General features: G+C 48.6%; 1 protein-coding gene across 2 annotated transcripts; it reads left to right on the top strand.

Annotated features, from left to right (window-relative positions):
- The first annotated feature begins 12,079 nt into the window (after positions 1 to 12,079).
- LRFN3 (leucine rich repeat and fibronectin type III domain containing 3) lies at positions 12,080 to 21,042 on the top strand. 2 transcript variants are annotated; one of them, XM_037138442.2, is made up of 3 exons: positions 12,080 to 13,223; positions 14,661 to 16,103; positions 18,247 to 21,042. In XM_037138442.2, the coding sequence occupies exons 2-3, from the start codon at positions 14,677 to 14,679 to the stop codon at positions 18,701 to 18,703; spliced, it is 1,884 nt and encodes a 627-aa protein (XP_036994337.2). In that variant the 5' UTR covers positions 12,080 to 13,223; positions 14,661 to 14,676; the 3' UTR covers positions 18,704 to 21,042. The 2 variants fall into 2 exon arrangements, with proteins under 2 accessions (XP_036994337.2, XP_053523578.1); XM_053667603.1 differs by having other exon boundaries at positions 12,080 to 12,703.
- Positions 21,043 to 26,882: the final 5,840 nt, after the last annotated feature.

Here is a 26,882-nt window from a genome sequence, read left to right on the forward strand (position 1 = left end):
GGCTGTCAAGCTTCAGTCTGTGCTCCTCTTCACTACTAATAAAATACCCTTTGATCACTCTATTAATTTATCCCAAAATTGTATTTAGCACATGAACCAACTCAAGATGGCAATTAGCATGTGGATCTCTGCATTGGCGATTATCACACACATTCCTTCCCATGTTTGTGATTAGCCCAACCTGAGGACAGAGTTAACAATGGCATAAATGTGTAATGAGCACAAGAATCAGCACAGGTTTGTGTTCATAGGGACCATATTTCTGGTTAGCACTTGAATCAGCAGTGGTTTGTGTTATGAGCTGGAATCATTAGGTTTCTGATTAGCACCAGGGTTTGCACACAGCCATTATGTTCATGCCTGGAAAGCCATATCCCCTCCCCCCATTCCTTCCCTCAACCCCCATGTCCACCATCATCTGGTTGGCAGGCTCCATTACTTTCTTGCTCCTCTCCTGTCTGCCATCTTGTTCATAATGGAGTATCACAGTGACAAACTCAGGTTTAGAAGTTATTTGTTCTCTTTCTGACTTATGAGGAGACACAATTCCAAGGCCTGGACAGTATGTGATTTACAGGCATGTTCCCAGCATTGGGCCTGCAACACAGAGCTCAATAAATAATTAGAGAAAAATCACTGGACACTCAGCATCATCCTTCTACACTGACCTAAGGGTTTATCAAATCAAACCAGAATCACATTGCCCTAAAAGGGGTCAAATTTGTGATCACCCACCCCAAAGGCAGAGAATGGTCAGTTGTGTGGGTGGTCAGGGTGAGTCTGGGAACTTCTCCCTGGAGCAGGGTTTGGTGTAGTGGTTGAAACAAGATTACACAGCCTCTTCCTGCTGCCTCTCCTAAGGTTGTGGATCTGGTGGTGAATGATTTTGGATCAATTGTAATCCAAACTCTCTTTGAATAATTGCGACGGGGAGGGAGTTGCCCAGACTAGGAAATATGTTCTCAGCTTACCTTGCATCCTGGGTGGCCATGTGACTCATTCTGTACAATAAAATATCAGCAGAAGGAAACTGTAGGTCTCTGGGACAAGTGTTTGAAGAAGTTGGTGAATCTTCCTCATCCCATCTCCTTACATTTGCCAAGTTGATTATTCTGAGCCCCAGAAAATAATGGAGGCACAAAATTAACAAATCTGGTGTATGAATCAACGACTAGATGGAGGATAGCTGCCAACCAAGCAGAACATCCATGGTGAGAAATAAATTACCACATGAAGTCATTGAAATCCAGGGGGTATTTGTTACAGCAGCTGGCATTATGCTCACTAATACACTGATCCTCTCTGAGCCCCTGATATCAGTAAAGCTTGAGCACCAGCCACTCTGTAAAATGAGCCTCTAACCTCTGATCATGGTAGTCAGGCTTTTATATGTCAGGTCTACATAGTGGCCCAAAGTCTCTATGTTTGTATTTAAAGTTCCCAGTAGGAGCCTACTTCCAGCCAAGATGGAGGCGTAGGTGGAAACACTGTGCCTCCTCACACAACCAAGTTTAAAGAGAACAAAGTTTTAGTGGCAAAAATGGAACCAAAACACAAAAAACTGAACTATATGGAAGTCCAACAACAATGAACCATTCAGCCAGATGGGTAAGAGGGGCAGAGCCAGGGACTGGTGGAATGGGGTTGTACAGGAAAACTCAACCAGACCGACCCAGGTGAGTGGGCAGCAGATCCCAGGCGTGGGGTTGCAACAGGCAGACCCAGTGAGGGTGCAAGGCAGCAGGCTGACCTCAGTCACACATTGGTGCACAGATAAACCAGGTGAAGGAGCAAGCAGTGAGATGGGCTGTGCAGGCCCCAGCAGTGGGAAGCAGCAGAGGGGACCACCACTGCCCCTCTTTGACCCCGCCTCCACATACAGAGTCACAACCCACTGACTGAGTTGCCCTGCCCTGGTGAACACCTAGGGCTCTGCCCCTCATACGCGTAACAGGCGTGAACAGACCAAAAATTATGGCTCAAGAAGAACTCAAAGCCCCAAAGCCAATAACTCTAAGTGACCAAGAAATAGCCAACCTATCAGATGCACAGTTCAAAACACTGGTGATTGGGATGCTCACAGAACTGGTTGATTTTAGTCACAAATTAGAGGAACATATGAAGGCTAAACTAATTGAAATGAATGGAAATGCACAGGAAACCAATAGTAATGGAAAGGAAACTGGGACTCAAATCAAGGGACTGGACCAGAAGGAAGAAAAAAATGACAAAAGAATGAAGAAACAGGAATTCAAAAAAAAAATGAGGAGAGGGTTAGGAACCTTCAGGACATCTTTAAACGTTCCAACATCCGAATTACAGGGGTACCAGAAGGGGAAGAGGAACAGCCACCAGTGGAAAACTTATTTGAACAAATAATACAGGAGAATTTCCCCAATCTGGCAAAGGAAATAAATAGACCTCTAGGAAATCCAGGAAGCTCAGAGAGTCCCAAAGAAGTTGGACCCAAGAAGGAACACACCAAGGCACATCATACATTACATTAGCCAAGATTAAAATGAAGGAGAGAATCCTAGAAGCAGCAAGAGATAAGGGGACAGTCACCTACAAAGGACTTCCCATCAGACTGTCAGCTGATTTCTCAAAAGAGACCTTACAGGCAAGAAGGGGCTGGAAAGAAGTATTCCAAGTCAGGAAATCCAAAGACCTATATCCAAGATTGATCTATCCAGCAAAGCTTTCATTTAGAATGGAAGGGCAAATAAGGTGCTTCTCAGATAAGATCAAATTTAAGGAGTTCATGATCACCAAGCCCCTATTATATGAAATGTTAAAGGGACTTACCTAAGAAAAAGAAGATAAAAAAGCTGAACAGTGAAAGGACAGCAAACTCACAGTTATTAAGAACCACACCTAAAACGAAAGCAAACTAAGAGGACAGCTAGATCAGGAGCAGAAACATAGAAATGAAGATCTCATGGAGGGTTAGCAACAGGGGAGTGGGAGAAGGAGAAAAAGGGAGAAGGTACAGAAAATAAGTAGCATAGATGGTAGGTAGAAAATAAAGAGGAGGGCAAGAATAGTAGGGGAAATATAGAATCTAAAGAACTTGAGACACATGGTCATAAACTAAAGGGGGGGAATGGTGGGGGAGGGGTGTGCAGGGTGGAGGGGAATGAAGGGGGAATAGAACAACTGTAATGGCATAATTAATAAAATATATTTTTTAAAAAAGGATAGGCTAAGGAATTTTTGGAACATCTCTAAATGAACCAACATCTGGACAATAAGGGTGCCAGAAAAAGAAGGGGAGGAGCTAGAAATTGAAAACTTACTTGAAAAAATAATGAAAGAAAACTTCCCTAATTTGGTGAAGGAAATAGACATACAAGTCTAGGAAGCACAGAGACCCGCAAACAAGGGGGATCCAAAGAGGACCATACCAAGATATATCATAATTAAAATGCCAAAGTTTAAAGATAAGGAGAGAATCTTAAAAGCAGCAAGAGAAAAGCAGATAATTACCTATAAAGGAGTTCCCATGAGATCGTCAGTGATTTCTCAAAAGAAACTGCCAGCTGGAAGGGACTGGCAAGAAGTATCAAACTGCTGAAAAGCAAGGACCTACATCCAAGATTACTCTTATCAGCAAAGCTGTCATTTAGAATGGAAGGGCAGATAAAGTGCTTCCTAGACAAGTTAAAACTAAAGGAGTTCATCATCACCGAGCCATTATTATATAAAATGCTAAAGAAAATTATATTAAAAAAAGAAGAAAATCAAAATGATGGACATTAAAGAGGCAATAAATTCACAACTATAAATAATCAAATCTAAAAAACAAACTAAAAAATAAAAATAAAAAACAAACTAAACAAACAAGCAGAACAGGAACATAGTCATAGATATGGAAATCATTTGAGGGGTTATCAACAGGGAGGGAGAATAGGGGAAAAGGTGAAAGGATTAACAAGCACAAATTGGTAGGTACAAAGTAGACAAGGGGATGTTAGGGACAGTATAGGAAATGAAGTAGCCAAAGAACTTATATGCATGATCCATGGACACGAACTAATGGGGGGAGATTGCTGGAGAGAATGAGGGCACTGGGTGGAGGAGGGCAAAGGGGGAAAACTCGAACAACTGTAATAGCATAATCAATAAAATATATTTAGAAAAACAAATAAATTGTCACTATATTTGTCTTTATCTTTGCACAAATGTAAACTTTTTCTTATGTTCTTATGGAAATCTCACATTAAAATTTGCAGTGGGTCTTCCACTGTATTAAGCAGAATGTCATGCACAGGGTCTTGTGATTGACCTGGAGAAGTTATTGCTTGCCTGGGACCAATTGGTCTGATTTAGGGTGGTTAGAATATGTATATGGGGAGGGGAGAAGGTACACTAATCTTCCTGCACTTCTCTTTTGACTTCTCCATATGGGGTACACCTTAAAGCCTGATCTTTAAAGTGAACCCCATGGTTGGACTGGAGTTGGTAGGTGCTGGCCGTGAATAAAGGAAAACCACCTCCGTCCCTTCTCACTCTGATACTCCCTAACTTGGAAGGGGCCTAAGTTCGTTTATTTATAAAGTAACCTTTTTTGCAGGGGCCAGGCAGACTGACTTCATTAGTTTGAGTGTATTTGTGCACACATGTGCATATGTGTGTACCTATCCCTTGTAACTGTTTGATGTGACTCTAAATACAGGGTTGGGCAAAAGCAGGTTTATAGTTGTTTGTATGGAAAATAATATAATAATTAATAAATGATAATACAAGAACAAACTCTGTGTTTCATGTACTTACAACTGTAAACTTACTTTTATCACATCCTGTATGTATCTTATATATGTGTGATGTGTAATTCACACATGTGTGCAAGAGCCCTGGCTGAGTAGGTCAGTTGGTTAGAGCATTTTTCCCAATATGTCAAAGTTGGATGTTCCTGGTCAGGGTAGATATTATACAAGAAGAAACCAATGAATGCATAGATAAGTTGAAAAACAAATCGATTTTTCTCTCTACTCTTTCTCTCCTCTTCCCTCTCAAGTCAATAAATAAAATTTAAAAAGAGAGAATCTGCCCTGGCTGGTGTAGCTCAGTGGATTGAGTGGCGGCCTATGAACCAAAGGGTTGCCAGTTCAATTCCCAGTCAGGGCACATGCCTGGGTTGCAGGCCAGGACCCCATTGGAGGGAGCACAAGAGGCAAACACACACTGATGTTTCTTTCCCTCTATTTTTCCCTCCTCTATCATCTCTCTGTAACTAAATAAATAAAATCTTTTTTTTTAATTTATTTTTTTAATTGATTATGCTGTTACAGTTGTTCTATTCCCCCCTTCATTCCCCTCCACCCTGCCCCCCCATCCCCACCATTACCCCCCTTTAGTTTATGTCCATGTGTCTCAAGTCCTTTAGGTTCTATATTTCCCATGCTATTCTTGCCCCCCCCCATCTATTTTCTATCTACTGTCTATGCTACTTATTTTCTGTACCTTCTCCGCCCATCTCCTCCTCCCACTCCCCTGTTGCTAACCCTCCTTGAGATCTTCATTTCTATGTTTCCACTCCTGATCTAGCTGTTCTTTTAGTTTGCTTTCGTTTTAGGTGTGGTTGTTAATAACTGTGAGCTTGTTGTTCTTTCACTGTTCATGTTTCTTTAACTTCTTTTTCTTAGATAAGTCCCTTTAACATTTCATATAATAAGGGCTTGGTGATGATGAACTCCTTGAATTTGATCTTATCTGAGAAGCACCTTATCTGTCCTTCCATTCTAAATGAAAGTTTTGCTGGATAGAGCAATCTTGGTTGTAGATCTTTAGATTTCATGACTTGGAATATTTCTTTCCAGCCCCTTCTTGCCTGTAAGGTCTCTTTTGAGAAATCTGCTGACAGCCTGATGGGAACTCCTTTGTAGGTGACCATCCCCTTAACTCTTGCTGCTTCTAGGATTCTCTCCTTCATTTTAATTTTGGCTAATGTAATTATGATATGCCTTGGTGTGTTTCTTCTTGAGTCCAACTTTTTTGGTACTCTCTGAGCTTCTTGGATTTCTTGGAAGTCTATTTCCTTTGCCAGATTGGGGAAATTTTCTTTTATTATTTGTTCAAATAATTTTTCCACTGGTGGTTGTGTCTTTCCCCCTTCTGGTACCCCTATAATTCGGATATTGGAGCGTTTAAAGATGTCCTGGAGGTTCCTAAGACTCTCCTCATTTCTTTGAATTCTTGCTTCTTGACTCTTTTCTGTTTGGCCATTATTTGCTTTCTTCTGGTCCACTCCATTGATTTGAGTCCCAGTTTCCTTTTCATCTCTACGGGTTTCCTGTGGAATTCCATTCATTTCAATTAGTTTCACCTTCATATGTTTGTCTAATTTGTGGCTATAATCAACCAGTTCTGTGAGGATCCTGATGACCAGTGTTTTAAACTGTGCGTCTGAGAGTTTTGCTATTTCTTCGTCGCTTAGATTTATCTCTGGGGCTTTGAGATCTTCCTGCGACATTTTTGGTCTGTTCTGGCCCTTTAAATGTGAGAAGCGGCACCTTGGACTCCCAGGTCGCTGGGTTGTGACGCTGTATGTGGGGGTGTGGTCAGAGCGGGGAAATGGCGGCGCCCTCTACTGCCGCACGCCAAGGGGACCGCCGGCCCCGGTCCAGCCGCCCACTCCCTCGCCTGTCCGCTCGCCCGCAGATAGGCAACCGCAGTCAACACGCAGCACCGCCTCCCCACTGTCTCCTCAGCAGTCGCTCACCCGGTGGGTTGCTCGGTCACTCACTAGGTCCAATCCTGCGTTTCGAACCCGTGCGTCTGGATTCGCGCGTCTGGATTCTGCCCCTGGGTCCGTCCGACCAGAGTCCTCCTGTGTAACCCCTCACGAGACGCCGGTTTCGCCCCTTACCGGTCGGGCTGAAGAATTTGTTGTTAACGGACTTCCGAAAAGTTCAATTTTCCATGTTCTGGTTGTGTTTTCTGATGCTAATATTTAGTTGTCCCTAAACTTGGTTGTGTGAGAAGGCACGGCACATCCACCTATACCTCCATCTTGGCGGAAGTCTAAATAAATAAAATCTTTAATAAAAAAACAAAGAGAATTTGTGTGTAGTGTAGAATGTTTCTACACATGTACCTTCTCACATGTCTGCGAGTCTGTGTGTGTGTTTTTAAGTGTGCCCATATGTATGTCCCCTGAATTTGTACATAAGTCCATGTGTATGTATGTTCCATATGCCTGCTGTGTTCATGTGTTTTCTGCTGAGCCACTGAGTACATGATGTGCATGTGTGAGTATGGGTGTGTCCCCTGAGTTTATCTCTGTATATATGGGCAAATTCTGTGTATGGATACTAGAAGTCCTCTTTCCACCTAGGTTCCCTCAGCTCTCAGGCAGCTTAATCTCATTCTTCCTGCTGTGGCTGTTTCTGCTGCTTCTGTTTTCTTCTTCAGATGCTGAAATTAAGTAAATGGAGCAATTAAGTGGAGTCCCCAAGACAACCATCCTACCAGAATCCCCTTCCAGGAGCTAAATAAGTACATGCACACCCATGCACAGTACTATCTAGGCACCCCAGGGCCCCCAGACTGCATATGCTATGGCATTAACACAGCAGTGATCTGCACACAAACAGCATTGGGGATTTCTTTGTCCACTTGCTTCATTTGTATTTATCCTTCAGGTCTCAGCATATAGGTCCCTTCCTCCAGGAAGCCTCTTTATGTGAGTTCAGTGGAGACAGGACCTGGTGCTGTCTCAGTCACTACTTTGCTGCAGTGTCATCTAGCATACAAATCTACAATAAGTACAGAACTAGCATCTTTGCCTCTGCCTGTCTCTGTTTCCAAACCCCTCTTTATGTCTCTGAATACTTCGGTCTCTTCAGGACACATTTGAGGTGCTTCACCCTCTCAATTCACCAGTTTTTGACATATCTGTGGTGAAGAGTTCTATGCACATTGCAAATGTCCCAGGTTTAGCCCATTGATTCTCTCAAAGTGTGATTCCTGGACCAGCAGCATTAGCATCACTTGGGAATTTGTTAGAAATACAAATATTTGGGCCCCATCTCAGACCTACTGAATCAGAAACTCTCAAGTTGGGGCCTGGAGATCTATGATTAACAAGTCCTCCAAGTGCTCTTAATGCAGCTAATATGTGAGGATCACTGGTCTAGCTCACACAAAGCACCCCTCCCTGCTTTTCTGCCTCAGATCACAGATGGTTCTTAGTACCAACCCCTCCCTCCAAAGGGTTAATAATCACCAAGGTCATAAGAATGGGTGGATACGCCCTAGTTGGTGTGGTTCAGTGAATTGAGTACTGGCCTGAAAACCGAAAGGTCACTGGTTTGATTACCAGTCAAGGCACATGCCTGGGTCGTGGGCCACATCCCCAGTTGGGGGCATACAAGAGGCAACTGACCGACGTTTCTCTCCCTCACTTTCTCCCTCTCTTACCCTCTCTCTAAAAGTAAATAAATAATAAAGAAATAAAAATCTAAAAAAGAAGAATGGGTGGATAAATGCTCTGAACTTTGTAAGGGGAAAGAGGATGAAAGACAATTCTGATGTGTTCTACAAGGTTCCTTAATGTTCCTGAGAAAAACTGATCCCTAGTTGCCTGGAAAGGAGACCTGCTTTTCATCTCCACCTTGTATTCACTATCCCTCAACTGTTTCAGTCTGCCCCCTCCCTTGCTCATTTCTTGGGATCACCCCCCAACAAAGCAGTTCCACTGAATTCTAATTCCAGTCTGCTCCCAGGATTATCTTCAGGTGTTTCCCTCTGTCTCCCACTACCTTCACCATTTCTAAAGCATCCCTGAAGCTTCTGTGTTCTTCTTCTGAGTGTCTGTGTAACCAGTATCCACTGTGCTGGGCCAGGAGCACTGATGAACTTTGCTAGTGATCTGCAAAGATGAGCACTAGAGCTGAGTTAATTTTAGCTGCAATTTTTCAATACACATATGTGGAAAGAGCCAAAGTCTGTTTTAAAACCTTCAGCAGATTCCAGGACTTCCGCCAAGATGGAGGCATAGGTTGATATGCTGTGCCTTCTCACACAACCAAGTTTAGAGACAACTAAACATTAGCAACAGAAAACACAGCCAGAACACAGAAAATTGAACTTTTCGGAAGTCTGTTAACAACAAATTCTTCAGTCTGACCGGTAAGGAGCGAAACCAGCAACTGGTGGAGCGGGGTTGCACAGGAAAACTCGGTAAGAGGGACTCATGCGCGCGGAATCCAGGTGCAGGGTTGGACCTAGTGAGCGACCGAGCGAGTGACCAAGCGAGCGACCGCGGGGAAACAGCGGAGGAGCAGGGCTGCGGGTTGACTGTGGTCACGCATTTGTGCGCAGATAGACAAGCGAGGGAGTGGGCGATTGGACTGGGACCCAGTGGGTCTCCGCAGCAAGCGGCGGGGAGGGCGCCGCCATTGCCCCGCTCTGACCCCACCTCCACATATAGCGTCATAACCCAGCGACTCTGAGTGGCCAGGCCCTGGAGAACCACTTAAGGCTCTGCTCCTACCCAGCGGCATGAAACAGCAGAGGGTGCTGCCATTTCCCCGCTCTGACCACACCCCCACATACAGCCTCACAACCCAGTGACCTGGGAGTCCAAGGCTCCCCTCCTCACACTTAAAGGGTGCGAACAGACCAAAAATGGCTCAAGAAGATCTCAAAGCCCCAGAGCCTATAAATCTAAGTGATGAAGAAATAGCAAAACTCTCAGACGCACAGTTTAAGGCACTGGTGATCAGGATGCTCACAGAACTGGTTGATTATAGTCACAAATTAGACAAATATATGAAGGCAAAACTAATTGAAATGAATGGAATTGCACAGGAAACCAATAGTGATGAAAAGGAAACTGGGACTCAAATCAATGGAGTGGACCAGAAGAAAGCGAATAATGGCCAAACAGAAAAGAGTCAAGAAGCAAGAATTCAAAGAAATGAGGAGAGTCTTAGGAACCTCCAGGACATCTTTAAACGCTCCAACATCCAAATTATAGGGGTATGAGAAGGGGGAAAGGCACAGCCACCAGTGGAAAACTTATTTGAACAAATAATAAAGGAGCATTTCCCCAATCTGGCAAAAGAAATAGACTTCCAGGAAATCCAGGAAGCTCAGAGAGTCCCAAAGAAGTTGGACCCAAGAAGAAACACACCAGGGCACGTCATAATTACATTAGCCAAGATTAAAATGAAGGAGAGAATCCTAGAAGCAGCAAGAGATAAGGGGACAGTCACCTACAAAGGACTTCCCATCAGACTGTCAGCTGATTTCTCAAAAGAGACCTTACAGGCAAGAATGGGCTGGAAAGAGGTATTCTAAGTCATGAAATCCAAAGACCTATATCCAAGATTGCTCTATCCAGCAAAGCTTTCATTTAGAATGGAAGGACAGATAAGGTGCTTCTCAGATAAGATCAAATTCAAGGAGTTCATCATCACCAAGCCCTTATTATATGAAATGTTAAAGGGACTTACCGAAGAAAAAGAAGTTAAAAAAACATGAACAGTGAAAGGACAACAAACTCACAGTTATTAACAACCACACCTAAAACAAAAGCAAACTAAGAGGACAGCTAGATCAGGAGTGGAAACATAGAAATGAAGATCTCAAGGAGGGTTAGCAACAGGGGAGAGGGAGGAGGAGAAGGGGGGAGAAGGTACAGAAAAGAAGTAGCATTGACAGTAGATAGAAAATAGATGGGGGGCAAGAATAGTATGGGAAATATAGAATCTAAAGAACTTGAGACACATGGTCATAAACTAAAGGGGGGGTAATGGTGGAATGAGGGGGTAGGGTGGAGGGGAATGAAGGGGGGAATAGAACAACTGTAACAGCATAATCAATAAAAAATAAATAAATAAAAAACTTTAGTATTCCACAAGCAAAAAAAAAAACTTTCAGCAGAGCTAGGGAGGCCAAGGTGGTTGTCCCTGCCCTGACCAAGGTCGTTTTACTCCTCCACTCAGATGAGGATTGCTAAGGGTAGTTTGTGACCATCCAGGTTCCCCCAGGCTGGGACCATGACCACAGGCCAAGGCTGTGTTCCTTTCCAAAAGATCAGGTCCCCCGTGTTGCTATAACCAAGTTCCCAAGTCCAGCTTGTAGACCACTACCCACATCCCTCTTCCTGCAATACCATCACCATGAGACATGTGGGACACTCCACCCTTCCCTCCCCTATTCTCTCACAAGAATCAGGATAGACAGACTCGGCTCCTGGTCAGTCATGTGTTGGTGCAATTCCAGTAGGGTCCTCTGTGGGGCATTGGATGTGAATGGGGGGAGAGAGGAAATCAATGGACACACTTTTCTGGGTCAACCTGGCAAGCTGCATGCCTCTTTCTCATTTCCTATCTTCTCCTTCCTCCATGGGATATCTGGTCAGTATGTCTTAATATCTACCTCCAATTCCAGAGGGCACAGAGCCAAATTTTTCCTTTGCATCCAGGGCAGAGACTTGGGAAGGAGCAGAGTCTCCCCTCTGGCCTCAAACATTAGGCCTGTTCCTGGGTAGGGTCCAGGTAAGGAAGCTCCACCTGTGTAAAGGACATCCAAGGAGGTGCTGCTGAAACAAAGGGGCAGAAGGAGACAGGCTTGAGGAGCCAGGGAGTCTGGGATGGAGGGCCCCATTCAATGCTCTGAATGAGAACTGGACACACACACATATACACATACACACACATACCTATCCTCACAGCTGAGTTGCCCAGCTCAGTCTTGTCTGTCTCTGTCTTTCATCCACCTACTGTGTCTCTTAGACTTTCTCTATGTTTTTGTCTATCTCTGACTTGTCCTCGTCTCCTGTGTTCTATTTCTGTCTGGGTGTCTCACTGCCTGTATTTCCATCACTCCTTGAATATGGCTGTCTTTCTATCTCTCTGTATCTCTCATTCCACTCCTCTCTGTCCTTCAGTCAAAGTCTGCTCATCTTTCTTGTCTCTGTATCCAAGCTTGCTAGCTCCCAAGCAACACCTGGGTGACTCCATGGAGGCGTGGCCAGGGACGTGCCTTTGAACGAGGGAGGGCTGCCTACACCTTTAAGCTCGCGCGCGCGGGGCCTGCGCCTTTAAGTGCGAGTGCGCGCGCGGCCCCGGGTTCCGGCCGAGGAGGCCGCGGGAGCACCTGGTCCTGGCCAACCTGCACGGACCCCGTCTGGCCCCTGCAAGGCGCCCCCGCCGCGGCCCCCGCCCCGGCCCCAGCGGGGGAGGGGGGTCTCTGAGAGCGGCCCCTCCCCCCTGCGTCCCTGACAGTTCTGCGGTGCCTTCACCCCGCTGGTCCCTGTCTGTTCGTCTGCTGCCGCCCAGGCCTCGCCCCACCGCGGCCACCGGGGCTTCCTGGCCGCCCCTACCCCTACTGCAGCCGACCCCTTCGCTACGGGCCAGCCCCTGCTACAGTCAGAGAAGCAAGCCGGTAGCCACCACCACAGACCCAGAGCCTGCACCTCTACATCGGGGGCCTGCACCCCAAGATTGGATCCAGAGATCTGGAGACCCTGGGACCCTGATGGGCCTGGAACCCCAAGACCTGGAGTCTGAACACCAATATTTGGGGCTAGAATCTCAATATCAGTCCCTGGGACCGCAATATTTGGAACCTAAGCCCCAAGACTTGGAATACGAATCCCAAGATTTGGAGCCTGAACCTCAAGATTTGGCATCTAAAATCCCCAATCTGGAGCTGAACTCTGAATTCTGAGCCCTGGACCTTGAAATCTAGGGTGAGGTTCCCATGCCTATACCCTGGGTCCACTATTTGGGACCTGAACCCTGAAATTTAGGCCTCAAATTTCAAAATCTGAACCCTGGCATTCCAAGGGGCCTCAACCTGAGTTCCAGCCCAAAGTCCTTGCTGCAAACCTGAATTCTGGAATTTGGGACTAAAGACGTCCAAACTTGACTTAGCACCCCAATAACTAACCCCAGCACTGCAGTACCAGATCCCAGGACTGGACTTAGGACTTAGACCCTTAACTCTCCATTTGGCCCTTTAGTATCCCAAAATGAGCTGAGCAGTCCTGACTCTGAACAGCCCAAAAGGGTGCTTGGGTCTCTAAAAGTGGACCTTAGCGGTCCAACATTTGGGGATCTTGGACTCCACGTATCAAGGCCTAGAGACTCCATGACCACATATCTAAGCTGAGACACTACAGATGGGCAGGGAAGGCATGACCAAGCATTCCTACCCTTGACCCCCTTTGAGCCTGAGGACTCTGCTCCGTGGGGCAGCTTCTAGCTCAGGTAAGGCTACCCAGTGATTCATGGTGGGGAGGGACTGGGGAGGGACTTTGTGGCTTGGGTGGAGGTAGGTAAGGACCCAAGTATCCCAGGGAATTCTTGGGGTTTCTCCTGGAAACAGACACTATGACCTGTGGGTCTCCCTTCAGTTCCTCTGCCTCAGACACTCTAGACATTTGGCCAGCCCTGTCTCTCTCTGATCTCTTCCCCATTTGATGGTATCTCCAGGTCTGTGACCCACCCCAGTCAGTCCTCTAAATTCTTCCCATCTACCTTGTCTGACAATTTCCAGCCACCTCTCCTGCCTGCCTCTCCTGCCCACCACTCCTCTCTCTTGTCTCCTTTCTCTGTCACTCTCTCTTACCACATTTGACCTTTGTGTTCACTGCTCCTCTCTCTGGCCACCTCTGGCCACCACTCATCTCAGTAATTCTGTCCACCTCTTCTGTCTTGGATTGTCTTTAAAGCTCTGTCCACATCTCCTTTCTCTGGCCATCTCTCTACTGCTTCACTCAGTGACGACCTTTGATATCTTTGCTGTGCTGCTCCCTCATCATATTTCATCAGCTCTCTTGCTCTTGTCCAGCCCTGACTCTCAGGTGTGGCCTACAACTGTCTGACCATCTTTGATATTTCTGTCTATGACTCTTCTCCCCAGCAGCTTCTGCCCACCTCTCTTCTCCAGCTCCCTCTGTCCACATTTCCTGCTCTGACCATCCTTCACTATCTCTCTTGCCCTGCTCCCACCCCTGACCCTAACTGTCAGTTGACAACCATATGACCATCTCTGGCCTTTACTGACCACCTCTCTTCTCTTTCTCTCTTATCATTTCTAACATCCCTGGCTGCCCTTCCTCTGTCTGATGACCCCTCCTCACACCTGTCACTCAGCTATCCTCTCCTCCTCTCTGGTTTTTGACCCTTTCTGACCATCTTTTATTATTTCTCCTGGAGCTGACCAGCCCTGACCAATGCCCCTCTCTTTGCCTACTGCTTATGTTCTTAATCATCTCTAACTATCTCTTCTCTGGTTGTATCCAACTACTTCTAATGACCCTCACCCTAACCATGTCTTCTCTCTTTGGCCTTCCTTGACCATCTCTCTGTGACCATGTCTAAAGCCCTCTTGCTTATCTTCTACCCACCTTGACCAACCCTCCCATTCCCTGACCATCGCCAGTCATTTCTAACTACATCTCTTCCCTCTGACCATTTTTGTTAATTTCTGCCCCCTCTGTCCTCCCAAGACATATCTGTCTGAGTCTTTGACCATTTTCCCCAGCTTTTGATATGTCTGACCATTTCTCTCTGACCATCTTTAACCAACTCTTCTGCTCTCAGCCCATTGTGACCTTCTCTCCCAGCCTTGGACCCCGCCCCCCCCCCCCGCACCCTTCTTCTGGCCTTAGCCTGCCCTAATGCCTCCCTTCTTCCCTGCAGGCCACCCCTGCCCGAGATGGCCATCCTCCCGCTGCTCCTTTGCCTGCTACCACTGGCCCCTGCCTCATCTCCACCCCAGCTAGCCACATCTAGCCTGTGTCCCCGCCGCTGCCACTGCCAGACACAGTCACTGCCCCTAAGTGTGCTGTGTCCAGGGGCAGGCCTTCTGTTTGTGCCACCCTCACTGGACCGCCGGGCCGCTGAGCTGCGCCTAGCAGACAACTTCATTGCAGCTGTGCGCCGCCGTGACCTGGCCAACATGACGGGCTTGTTGCACCTGAGCTTGTCACGTAATACCATCCGCCATGTGGCAGCCGGCGCCTTTGCTGATCTTCGTGCCCTCCGTGCCCTGCATCTAGATGGTAACCGGCTAACCTCACTGGGGGAGGGTCAGCTGCGCGGCCTGGTCAATTTGCGCCATCTCATCCTGAGCAATAACCAGCTGGCAGCACTGGCGGCTGGTGCCCTGGACGACTGTGCTGAGACACTTGAGGACCTCGACCTCTCCTACAACAACCTGGAACAGCTGCCCTGGGAGGCTTTGGGCCGCCTAGGCAACGTTAATACATTGGGCCTTGACCACAACCTGCTGGCTTCTGTGCCTGCCGGCGCCTTTTCCCGCCTACACAAGTTGGCACGACTGGACATGACTTCCAACCGCCTGACCACCATCCCACCCGACCCACTCTTCTCCCGGCTACCACTGCTAGCCAGGCCCCGCGGCTCACCTGCCTCTGCCCTGGTGCTGGCCTTTGGTGGGAACCCACTGCACTGCAACTGTGAGCTGGTGTGGCTGCGGCGGCTGGCAAGGGAGGACGACCTTGAAGCCTGCGCCTCCCCACCTGCTCTGGGTGGCCGCTACTTCTGGGCCGTGGGCGAGGAGGAGTTTGTGTGCGAGCCACCTGTAGTAACTCACCGCTCACCACCCCTGGCAGTGCCTGCTGGTCGGCCAGCTGCCCTGCGCTGTCGGGCAGTAGGGGACCCTGAGCCCCGCGTGCGTTGGGTGTCACCGCAGGGGCGGCTGCTGGGAAACTCAAGCCGTGCTCGCGCCTTCCCTAATGGGACACTGGAGCTGCTGGTGACTGAGCCAGGTGATGGCGGCATCTTCACCTGCATTGCGGCCAATGCAGCTGGCGAGGCCACGGCTGCTGTTGAGCTAACTGTGGGTCCCCCACCACCCCCGCAGCTAGCCAACAGCACCAGCTGTGACCCCCCGCGGGACGGGGATCCTGATGTCCTTACCCCACCTTCTGCTGCCTCTGCCTCTGCCTCCGCTTCTGCCAAGGCAGTTGACACTGGGCCCCCTACTGACCGCGGTGTCCAGGTGACTGAGCATGGGGCTACAGCTGCTCTTGTTCAGTGGCCAGATCAGCAGCCTATCCCAGGCATTCGCATGTACCAGATCCAGTACAACAGTTCATCTGATGACATCCTCGTTTACAGGTGCAGTGTCAAGGCAGTGGGCAGCTTGGGTCAGGGAGTAAGGTGGAAGGAGGGTTAGAGACAGGTCTACTGATACCTAGGCTATAGCACAACTGAGAAATGAGGCTGCAAGGTTACAAAGGAAATCAGACAGCAGAGGTGAAAGAAATCAGGCAGAGAGGGTAAAAGAAATCTGGCAGTAGTGGTAAAATGAAATAAATGGGCAAAAGTAAATAGTGACAGACATATATAGGAAATTAGGCAGCAAGAGTAAAAAGTAACCAAGCCAAAAACATAAAGAGTTGGTGGAGGGAGGGAAGCTTGGGGAGATATAAACAAATTTAAGTAGTAAAGATTAAATAGAAACTCAGCTTTGGGTCGTGCAGTGTGAACTGCTCCAATGTTTGGAGTTCTTATATGGCAACATCTCAATTTTTGATATTCTAAATTAAACCTAGTTCAAGTTCCACCCATGAGGTAAACAGGAATATTCAGCTTGCCACTGTTGGGGATTCCCATCCCCTGTTGTTGCAAACACAAAACCTGGAGCTTACACACTCCAGGAGGTGGGTCAGCACAGTTTCTGCCCCTGAGCTGGAGAGTACTTGGTATATCTGCTGTGGCCACATGTGGTTAGTAGTGGTGGCTCTGACTTGGCACTTCAGTCCATCCTTGCATGGATAGCTGTGGATGGCTTCCTGTTCTCACTGCCAGCTGGGCCAAGAGTGCAGTCCCCAAGGCCTTGTTGCAGAGGACTAAGCCTCCCTAAGACTGGGGTCTACACTTTGCAAACCCAGCTTCTAGATCTCCTTTTCCTCCCCAGGGGCCCTTGCCTCAAGAGATCATCATTTCATCTCCTTTTCAATCCTGGAACTCTAATGAGTTCATTCCACTCCCTTTCCCAGGCAGTACTCAATAGATTTTATGGACAATCCACACCTGAAAATCACACAAATCTTGTCCACTGTGCCTGTGGCAGGGGATGGGATGAATGCTCTCCTAGAAAGTTACCCTCCCAGAGACAATCATAGATTTTTCTGTACCTACCTTATTAAAGCAATTTAAGAGTAAAACTGATCATAAAGCAAGTTAAATCTTCAACAGGATGCTCTGCTACAAGAAAATATAGTGGAATTGGGTGCTAGGGATGAAAGGAAATGGGAAAAGTAAGGATGAAGAGAAAGTAGGCAACAGAGATCAAAGGAATCAGTAGCAGAGCTGGAAAGAAATAAGGCAATGGAGAAAAGTCGGTGGCTGAGGCACATCAGTTTAATGAAAATGGTATTAGATGACAAGCCTCACTGGAAATCAAGACTATAGACATAAGGCTAGGAGAACGTTCATTTGTGAGTTAGAAGGAAATTGCCATCAGCGATGTAGAGGAATCAGGCAGTTAGATTAGAGAGAATCCAGTTGTACACTAGAGGCAAGGAGAAATTGGACACAGGCTAAAGGAAAGTCGGATGGAAGCAAAGGGTCTAAAGGGAGATGGAGGTGGAATTAGAGGGAAATTGGATAGGGAGTTAAAAGGAAATAGGAATTGGAGTAGAGGGAGGGTCAGATAGAGCGAGGACAAAATTGGGCAGTGAGCTGGAGAAATTTCTGTCAGCAGGGCTAGAAAGAGTTCAGGTAGTGGGCTGGTGGGAAGTTGGGAGAACAGGGTGGGGGACCAGAGTGAAATCAGGTAGAGGAGTGGAGCAAGATTGGGCAGCAAAGCTAGAGGGAATCATGGTTGCATCCTGGTGGGAAATTGGGTTGGCAGTGCAAGGTGGAAATGGGGCAACTGTATAAAATGAAATAGTGGGAAAACTCAAGTGGTAGGCCACAGAGGAACTGGCCAGTAGAGCACAGGGGAAGGGGAACAGTGGCAGTGGGGGGAATTTGAGCATGGGGACTAGAGGGAGAAAAAATTGAGGAATTTGAGAGGAATGTGACAGTAAAGTTAGCAGTGGGCTGAGGTAAAATTGGCTGATAGACTTGGGGGGTATCAGTCAGGCCACTGACTGGGTATCAGACTAAACAGAATTCCAGCAGTGGTAATTGAGAGGTCGGAGTGAAATGAGGCAGCTGGACTGGGGGGAAATCCTCTAGACAGGAGGGTGGCAGAGTGCAGGGTAGGTGCTGGGCAGCTGGAGACCTGACCCCTACCTGCCTGTCCTTCCAGGATGATCTCAGCTGACAGCCACTCCTTCCTGTTGACCGACCTGGCATCAGGCCGCACCTACGATCTGTGCGTGCTAGCAGTGTATGAGGACAGCGCCACGGGGCTGACAGCCACACGACCTGTGGGCTGTGCTCACTTCTCCACAGAGCCTGCACTGCACCCCTGCGGGGCCCCACATGCACCATTTCTGGGTGGCACCATGATCATCGCGCTGGGTGGTGTCATCGTGGCCTCTGTACTGGTCTTCATCTTCGTCCTGCTTATGCGCTACAAGGTGCATGGTGGCCAGCCCCCAGGCAAGGCCAAGGTACCTGCACCTGTCAGCAACGTTTGCTCCCAGACCAACGGTGCCACACCGGCCCTCTCTGCCCCTGAGCCCTCTGCACCCAGGGCCCACACTGTGGTCCAGCTGGACTGTGAGCCCTGGGGGCCCAGCCATGAACCCACGGGACCCTAGCTTCATGCCCACCACAATGACTTTTTTGGCCCAAGGGATGGCAGGACCCAGGCACCCTATGGGACCCGGCCTCAGACTCACCAAATTGTTCACGGTTTTTAAAACTGATGGGGAGGGTGGCAGGGGCACTGGGGCACAACAAGAAAGTCATATTTTTCTAAGCTTGGGCCTGGGCCCTTGCCCTTGTCTCTGTGTGTGGAAGTTGCGGGGAATCATGCAGGGGTCTGGAGCTGGGGACACCTCCTCTGGGGAGAGACCTGCCTAGTTCTGTCCAAGGTACCTGGATGAGGCTGCGGATGGTCATTCATTTAGTCAACAGACATTCTTTGAGTGTTGTCTCTGAACATATGCTGGGTGATGCTGTGGTGACTGTGACATCCCCAAGATTTCCCCTCAGACAGTAACTGAGAGATCAGGGATGTAGTAATGAGGGAAGCCAGGGAGATTGTGGGAGCCTAGAAAAGGTGCCTGACTCAGCCTGGGCCCTAGAGTGTGGTTAGGGACGGCTTCCTGGAGGAGACATGTGACCTGAGAATGACATCCGAAGAAGGTAATTGGCCCAGAATAGAAGGAAAGGTGTTCCAGGCAGAGAGCACAGTACAACCAAGGACTTAGTAAGTGCCAGACACTGGTGGTACTGTGGTAGAGCTGAGGCAGGAGGGTCCTGAACATGAGCAGGGCCCAGGTTTTCTAGGCTGAGGAGCTCAGACTGGGAAACTGGAAGATTCTATGCAGGGGAGGACAGGGTCAGGTTGGGGCTTTAGGAAGATCCTTCTAGTCACCATGAGGAAGATGGACCAAAGGGGAAGACTGAGGCAGGGAGCCTGGGTGGAAGCCAGGGTGGGGGCCTGGGTGGGCGAGGACAGGGCTGGACAAAGCAGTTAGGGTTGAGTGAGACAGACGTTCAAGAAGCTGAGCAGATGCGTTACGGAGCTGAAGGGCCATAGGGGAGGGAAGTGTCCATGCCAGGGAGGGGACAATAGAGCTCTATGATATAGTAGCAGGGAAAAGAGATTTGGAGAAGATGCTGAGGCCAATGTGGGACCTGTTGGATGTGGAGGGCCCAGAGGACATCCAGAGGGTGACAACTAGGAGGTATCAGGACCATTGGTCTGAGGCAGGAGCTGGGGACAGAAATGAGGGCTGTGTCAGAAGTGATGGGGAACTGAGACCACCAGGGTAGTGAGACAGCCTCTGGGACCTCCCATGTCTAAGAGACAGAAAAACCTAGACTTAAAGACTAAACAGGAGCAGCAGGTAGAGGGACAGAGTGAAGCAAACCAAGCAGGTCAAACTCAAGTAATTATCATGTTTAATGATATTGAGGCTTCAGTGAGAGCAGTGTTAGGGGTTCAGTCGGACAGGTGCCACTCAGCTGATTTGAGAGTAGCAGGTAAGAAAATAGATAGGGAGTGTAGACCTGTGATTCTGTGGGCCTAGAGCTTTTGTTCAGGTTGATCTGGGACTTTCTGCCCCACATCTCTCCAGGGCTCGTTGTCACTCTGTCTTGGACTGCGCTAGGTGCCCCTCAGACACCAAGAGGTTCAGAGGACCAAACCCCAGGTCTTAGAAATTTCAGGCCTCCTTAAAGATCCAGAAATGGAACTAGCAGTAAGGGTTAGAATACTCTTTGCTTTCAGGCTGCTTCTAGTGGTGGGTCCAGAGGAAGAGATGTGGAGGGAATTTGGGTCCTCTAAGTCTTCTCCGCAGTGATGCTGGTGTGAGGAACAGGGAAAAGAGGGCCCAAGACTGGGCTGGCTATTCTCATGATGTGGGGTGCTGGGGCTTTGTTGATGTATACAGGCCTTGGAAGTGATCCTCCATTGGCCACGGGAACAACCTGAGTCCCAGGGATCTGGCCCGACTCCCAAGTGTTCCAGCAGCATCATTAGGTCCTTCTCTTGTTACCCTTGGGTGACAGGTCAGGAGCAGCCAGCAGAGATTGGGAGGTATATTGAGGAAAAGGCCTGGGGAAGAGGAGGTTTGAATACCTAGAGGTAGTTGCTGCCATGAGGGGGAGCCAGAGTGCACTGTTCTTCAACCCTGTTCTTAAAATATTAACTTAGTCCGTGCCTATTTGTGCTACATGCGGGAGATTCAGTAAGGAACTTGAGCCTGTCCTGCCCTCACATACCTCGCCATTTGGTGGCAGAAACAAATGGCACATAATCACATAAGCAAGTGTAATAATCTGTGTGACAAGTGGGGCCATGCAAGAGAGACATGGAACTGTGAGACCCTGTAACCAGGGGCGCTGACCAAGGAAGAGAGGTTTGAGAGAGGTTTTCTGGAGGAAGCATTGCCTCAGCTGAGATCTGAAGGATGATCAGGTTGCAGTTAACTACACCGGGGCGGGGGGTGGGGGGAGGGTGCAGTGCAGGGGGGGTCAACCCATGCAAGTGGAAGAGCATGTAAAGAAGTCCAAGGGCTGGGGGGTGCATGGTGAGTAAAGGGGACCGAAAGAGGTCTTGTGGCTGAAGTGTGGTGGGGAAAAGGAAGTGATGCTGTGTTGAGACTGGGGAGTGAGAAGGGGGCAGGTGATGCAGGGTGCTGTAGGCCCCTGGGAGGAGTCTGGATTTCATTCCAAGTGGCATGAGAAACCCTTGAAGGATTTTGAGAAGTGAGGAGGGTTGTGATCCTAAAGGCTCCATTGGCAGGTGTGTTCACATGTGGGGGCAAAAGTGAAGCAGGGAGACCAGGGAGGAAGCTACTGCAATAGTCCACGCAGAAGACTGACCCAGCCCAGGTTGAGGCCTGAGTGGATGGATTGGAGAGATTTGAGACTACCTCACCAGAAGCCTCCGCTCACCTATGCAGATAAGGACAGTGTGGATCACAGTTCAACTACCTGAGTCTCAGGCAAAATTGCAGAGAAAGTAGAGAAGAAGAGTAGTGGGGCCCTGGTATCCAATATCCAAGGATCCATTCCTTAGATGGGGGAGCTGACCTCTCTGTAACATAGGAGTTAATGACCTTTTCCAGGTTCAAGCACTAGGCAAAACAGTGGACCAGGGCTCTGCAAGGCAGAGACAGTAGCTGGTTGGGGGCATATGGACACAGAAAATGTGGGCCCACAAAATGGGTCCACACTCCAATGGTAGCTTATTACATGTGTGGAAGCAGGGAGGGTTGGAGGAAGTATATGGGAGCAGGGTGCTCCCACCCCCATGCAGAAAGAATATGACTAGGCAAATAAACAATCACATGTATCTAGAATTTAAAGTTGAAATGTAGCTTGTCCAACACTGCCCAGCTGAGTTCACCAATTTCCTGAGTTCAGGGAGTGCTACTCCTTCCACTGCCCATCCCCTGTCTGGCTTTAAAAATGCCCTGCACATTTCTGAGATGGCTTTCCTGGTGCCAAAGTGCCCAGTTACTGGAGATTTTTTTTTAAGTGACTGGTCCTGCTGCTGTCTGCCTGCTGCCCAATCCAACCCTTGTGTCTGGGTGTGGCTAATCCAACATAGGTCAAGTTTCTGGGCATACCTGTGATCCCTTGCAGGGCCTTATCTTATGCCAAGCTTTCACAGCTCTTTACATGAGCACATATGTGGGAGAATCAGATAAAGGGGTCCTCTTCTTTGAGTCGAACCTGAGCAGTTGCCTTTTATCCTCCCTGGTGTCGTGCCCTTTCATGCCTCACAAAGCATAATAGGTAAGAGTGCTCAGCATTGCCCTGACCAGTGCCCCAGACCCTGCCCTCTCAGAGTTCCAGTCCAGTGGAGGAAATAGATACCAAACAATGGTAGTCCAGAGTGGCCAGGGTTGGGGGTAGGGAAGGTGGGGGAAGCACAGGTGCGAATCATTAGGGCCTGTTTAAGCCCAAGGAACTTTGGGAGTCCTGAGGGGGCTTCTTACAGCCTGGGATGGGAGGTGAGAAGACTAAGTTTTCCTTAAGGCAGAGCCAGCTTCATGGCAGTATGACCTGTGCAGTCACAAAAAGCCCCACTTTTAGGAAGACCCTGCACTTGGTTGAACGTCACTGTTATGAATGCCCCTGGCACTTGGTTGAATGCCCTGCTGTCACTATTATGAAATTCTTAATGATTGAAAAAAATTACTATATTTTTTCCATTACCATTTAGCCCCTTATGCCACCCTCCCCTCTTAATGATTTTTGGATAAGGGACTCCACATTTTCGTTTTGCATTGGGCCTTGCACAGTTACAGGATATTACAAAGAAAGCCAGAAGAAAGGATCTTCCAAGGAGAGAGAACATTTTGTGCAAACAACAAGAAAGGGGGACAGAGGATTATACACTTGAAGAGCTGGCCAAAGTTCTGTGTAGCTGGAGAGAAGCATGGAAGAAGGGGGATGGTAACAGCTGAGCTAAGTGGGCAGTCACCAGCTGCCAAGCTGAGGAGCTCTGATTCCAGGCCAAGAGCACTGGGGAGCCATGGGGAGGAACAGGGTCAGGTTAAGACTAGAAAGATCCACTTGACTACAATGGGGAGGGTGGCTGAGGGCAGATGACAGAGAACAAGTTTGGGGTGGGGAACTCGGTTGCCTGTGGAGAGAGTTAGGAATATCTGGCTGCTGTGGGCAGGTTTATAAAGAACCTTGAAAGCTTGAGTGACAGACACCCTAATGCACCAGGAGACTAGCTGGGTGGACACAAAACCACAGATTGAGCCCACAGCTTCCTTTTCACTTGAAGATTTTCACTGTTGAGGATGAGAGGGGTGTCTAAAGGGTGTCACTGGTAAGTACTTGAAAATCTTTTTTTTAATTGATATTAGAGAGAGAGGGAGGGGGGCATCAATTTGTTTTTCCACTTATTTATGCATTCAGTGGTTGCTTCTTGTATGTGCTCTAACCAGATGGAGATTGAACCCACAATCTTGGCATATCAAGACGATGTTCTAACCAACTGAGTACCTGACCAGGGCTTGAAAATCTTTTTATATGAAAACTCATGGATAGACTGATGAAGGTCAATGAAAAATTGGCAAAAATTTACCGTATAAATGTGAGACTTCAAAGAACTTTATTCTGGGTATATTCTGGCCTCAACTCTGTGAAACCCCTAGGGTGCATCCTTCTCCCCAGTCCTCTGTATAAATTATCAGTTCTTTGGGAACCTCCTCTTCATCCACAGCCCTAAATGCTGTGGCCCCCCGAGCTGGGAACTGATCCCCTTCCTGCTTCTCCATTCACCACCTTCTGGGGCATCAGCACCCCCTCCCCACATGCCCCACTGCCTTGATTTTCCTTTTCTGTTGATGACCTCTACTGTTTCTGTCTCCAGAACTGGCACCTGTTCTATCCCCTTAGACCTCTCACATCCACTGGGTTCTACACTAGCCTTAGCTTCTTCCCCAAACTGAAGAATCTGGGAAGGATCTTAAGTGGGTGATAAATGAAGCTATTCTAAGAAAGTCAGTTCCTCCTTTAATTCTCTGCTACTCCCCCTACAAAGCAAGGGTTCTGGGGGAGAAGGGGGCTAGGAGTGCAGGCTTCTAGGACTTAGGGGAGGAGGGTGCTAGAAACTGTATCCGAGGTCCCTTGCTTGTCCCTGTCTGGAACCAGTCTTGTCCTTCCTCCATGGATCGCCTGGATCATCCATGAAGCTCCATTGTCCTCCAGCTCAGACTGCTCTAGGAGGATGAGAGTAATGAGGAAGCCATTGTCTTCCCTTGGGGAGCTCCACCCCAGATTCTTCAGACCTCCACATCTGGCAGAGGGTACCTTCTCCTGCCTCTGTCTCTAGTTACTTCCATGACCTAGGAGTGCAGGTCTCCAATTCTCTATTCCCTCAGACACAGACCCCTCCTTTCTCAGAATCCAGGAGTCCTGGCTCTTTGCCCCCAACTCCCCGGGACCCCAAAAGTTCAAGCCTCTCCTCAGCAGGCTCAAGAGTCTGCCCCTCTTTTCTTAGGAACCATGGTATTCCTGCCTTGCCCCCTTTACTACTCTAATTCATAATTTTCTCTCTCAAACTTGGACCCCTCTCCCCTCCAAACACAACCATGTCCTCCACACTCACGGGCCCTTTTCTGAAGAAATCTCTTGTTTCTCTCTTGGTCTTTATATCTCTCCCCCACTCTTATCTTTTCCTCTTCATTCCTTATGCTCTCTGTCCTTCTCCCAACAACCATCTCTCCTTTTGGCTGTAATTTTCTTGTATTTTTCCTCTTCCTCTTTCAGTGTTTCTGCTCATCTCAGTTTCTCCTCTCCCCATAACTGTCTCTCTCCTCTTCTCTCTCTGTCCCTCTTCCCTCTCTCTCTCTATCTTCTTCCCCTTCTCCCTGCCCTGCCCATTTGGTTAAGCCTTATTATGATCAATGGCACTAGGTTAGGCTGAAGTCAGTCCTTGTAGGGACATCTGCATGCTGACCCAGGGAGTGTGTCAAGGGCTAGACCCAGGCATCTGGGACTGTAAGTGCCCCCACAACATGCCTGGCCTCGGCCCAGCTCTGGGCAGGTGAGACTCCCAGCTTTACTTTTTTTCTCTAGACTCGAAGGTGGAGCCCTTTTCTGGGATTCCCCTGTTGCTTCCCTCTGGTTTTGCAGTGAGAGGGTTGGAGGCCAGGCCAGGCTCAACCACAGTGGTGTGCCTACCTAGCGCTGTGAGTCCATGAGGCTTTCTGTGCGTGGCTGGCAGCAGGGCGTGCCTAGCCATGTTTCAACAGGTAGGAGTGACAGTGGAGAACATGTGTGGGCATGCCCACCTGGATGCAGAGCTAGCACTGCCACACTGCCTGCTGGGTGATGGCTGCATGGTGGTGACACTGGCACCATCATGGCAGCCCCATGACTGGTGAAGGAGTTTACCTTGCCAGTGCTGCTGAACAGCGTTGAGCATGCCGCCTACCAGCTACTTCTCGAGCATCCTGAACCCTTCTAGGTGCTGCAGGTACAGAGCACAGAACTTACTGGGCCCCCATTGTGGCCACTCATCCCGTCATGCTACTGCTAGCCACAGTTGTCTGCAAGCAGGAGACAACACCTGTAGCCACATGCCTGAACAATTGCTGCCACAGAGTTGCTGGACCTATGACTACACAGTGTCCCACCCCCCTTTGCTCCTGTGGGTGCCAGGCCAGAGACCTTGTGTATGGACCACTGTCAGCCAGGGCAGACTGCATTTTGGGGAGGGCCGGGGAGAAGGTGCTGAAGGGGTGTGGGCTCTGAGCCCTGGCACCATGCTGCATTTTGAGGTGGATCTGGTGTGCCTGCTTGTGATACTTTCCTCTGCTCACATGCAAGTGCTTTTCCTGGCTACGCCTGCACCCAGTAGGGGCGTCACCTATGATCCCTTCTTCAGTTCATGCTCTGGGTGGGCACGTTCAGCCACAGCTTCCAGGTCACAGTACAGTGGGGCTTTTCTGTTGTGGGGGTGCTGGTGATCTCTTAGACCAGAGTTTGCTGTCCAGCATGTACTAGCGCCTCATTCCCACCAGCTCTGAGCAACATCACTGGTAGCATTCTGACCAAAGCCAAGCCCTGGCTCAGGGCTTCACCTGGGCCAAGGTGGCATATATACACAATGCCATGCACCACCTGGAGATGCACAGTGTACTCATGGGCATACTAAAGCTCCAGCACCACTATGGCGCCAGCTTTTAGCCCAGGCCATGGGGAAGCTGATGGCCAGCGAGCAGCGCTGGGGCCCAAGAGAGTCATGAGGTGGACAGGTAATGAGATCCCTGGGGATCATGTACAGGAATATATAGCTTTACATTCAATTGCTCACAGAGCAGCCAAAGAGAAAGTTTTTAAATGCAAGTCAAGTCCTTCCTGCACTCAAATCCTCCCATGCAATCATCCCACCTTACTCCCAGCAAAAGCAAAGTCCTTTCAGTGTTTTGTGAAGTCCCATATGGTCTGCTCCCTTTACTTCTTTGACCTCATCTTCACTTTTGTCTTTCCTTTACTCTGTTCCAACCACACTGGCCACCTTACTTTCTCCAGTCTGCTCCAGGGCCTTTGCACTGGCTTCCCCCATGCTATTGTTATGGCGCTTGCCCTCATCTTCTTTAACTCCTTGTTTAAATGTCACCTTACTGAGGCCAACCTGACCACCCAATTTAAAATCACCACCCCAACATCTACAATCTCTAGCCCTCCCCTGCATTTTTTCACAGCACATATCACTTTCTATATACTTACTTACTCTCTTTCTCTGCTACACAGTTGTTCCTTGAGTAAGTTTTAAGATACACAGTTATTTGTACA

This window comes from Artibeus jamaicensis, unplaced genomic scaffold (assembly GCF_021234435.1).
Source record: "Artibeus jamaicensis isolate MK-2021 breed Jamaican fruit bat unplaced genomic scaffold, CSHL_Jam_final contig_470, whole genome shotgun sequence".
Taxonomy (NCBI): Eukaryota; Metazoa; Chordata; class Mammalia; order Chiroptera; family Phyllostomidae; genus Artibeus; species Artibeus jamaicensis.

Coding starts and splice junctions, on each gene's coding strand:
- LRFN3 (XM_037138442.2), top strand. CDS start 14,677: ATGGCCATCCTCCCGCTGCTCCTTTGCCTGCTACCACTGGCCCCTGCC. Junction 16,104..18,246: donor GATGACATCCTCGTTTACAG/GTGCAGTGTCAA, acceptor CTGTCCTTCCAG/GATGATCTCAGCTGACAGCC.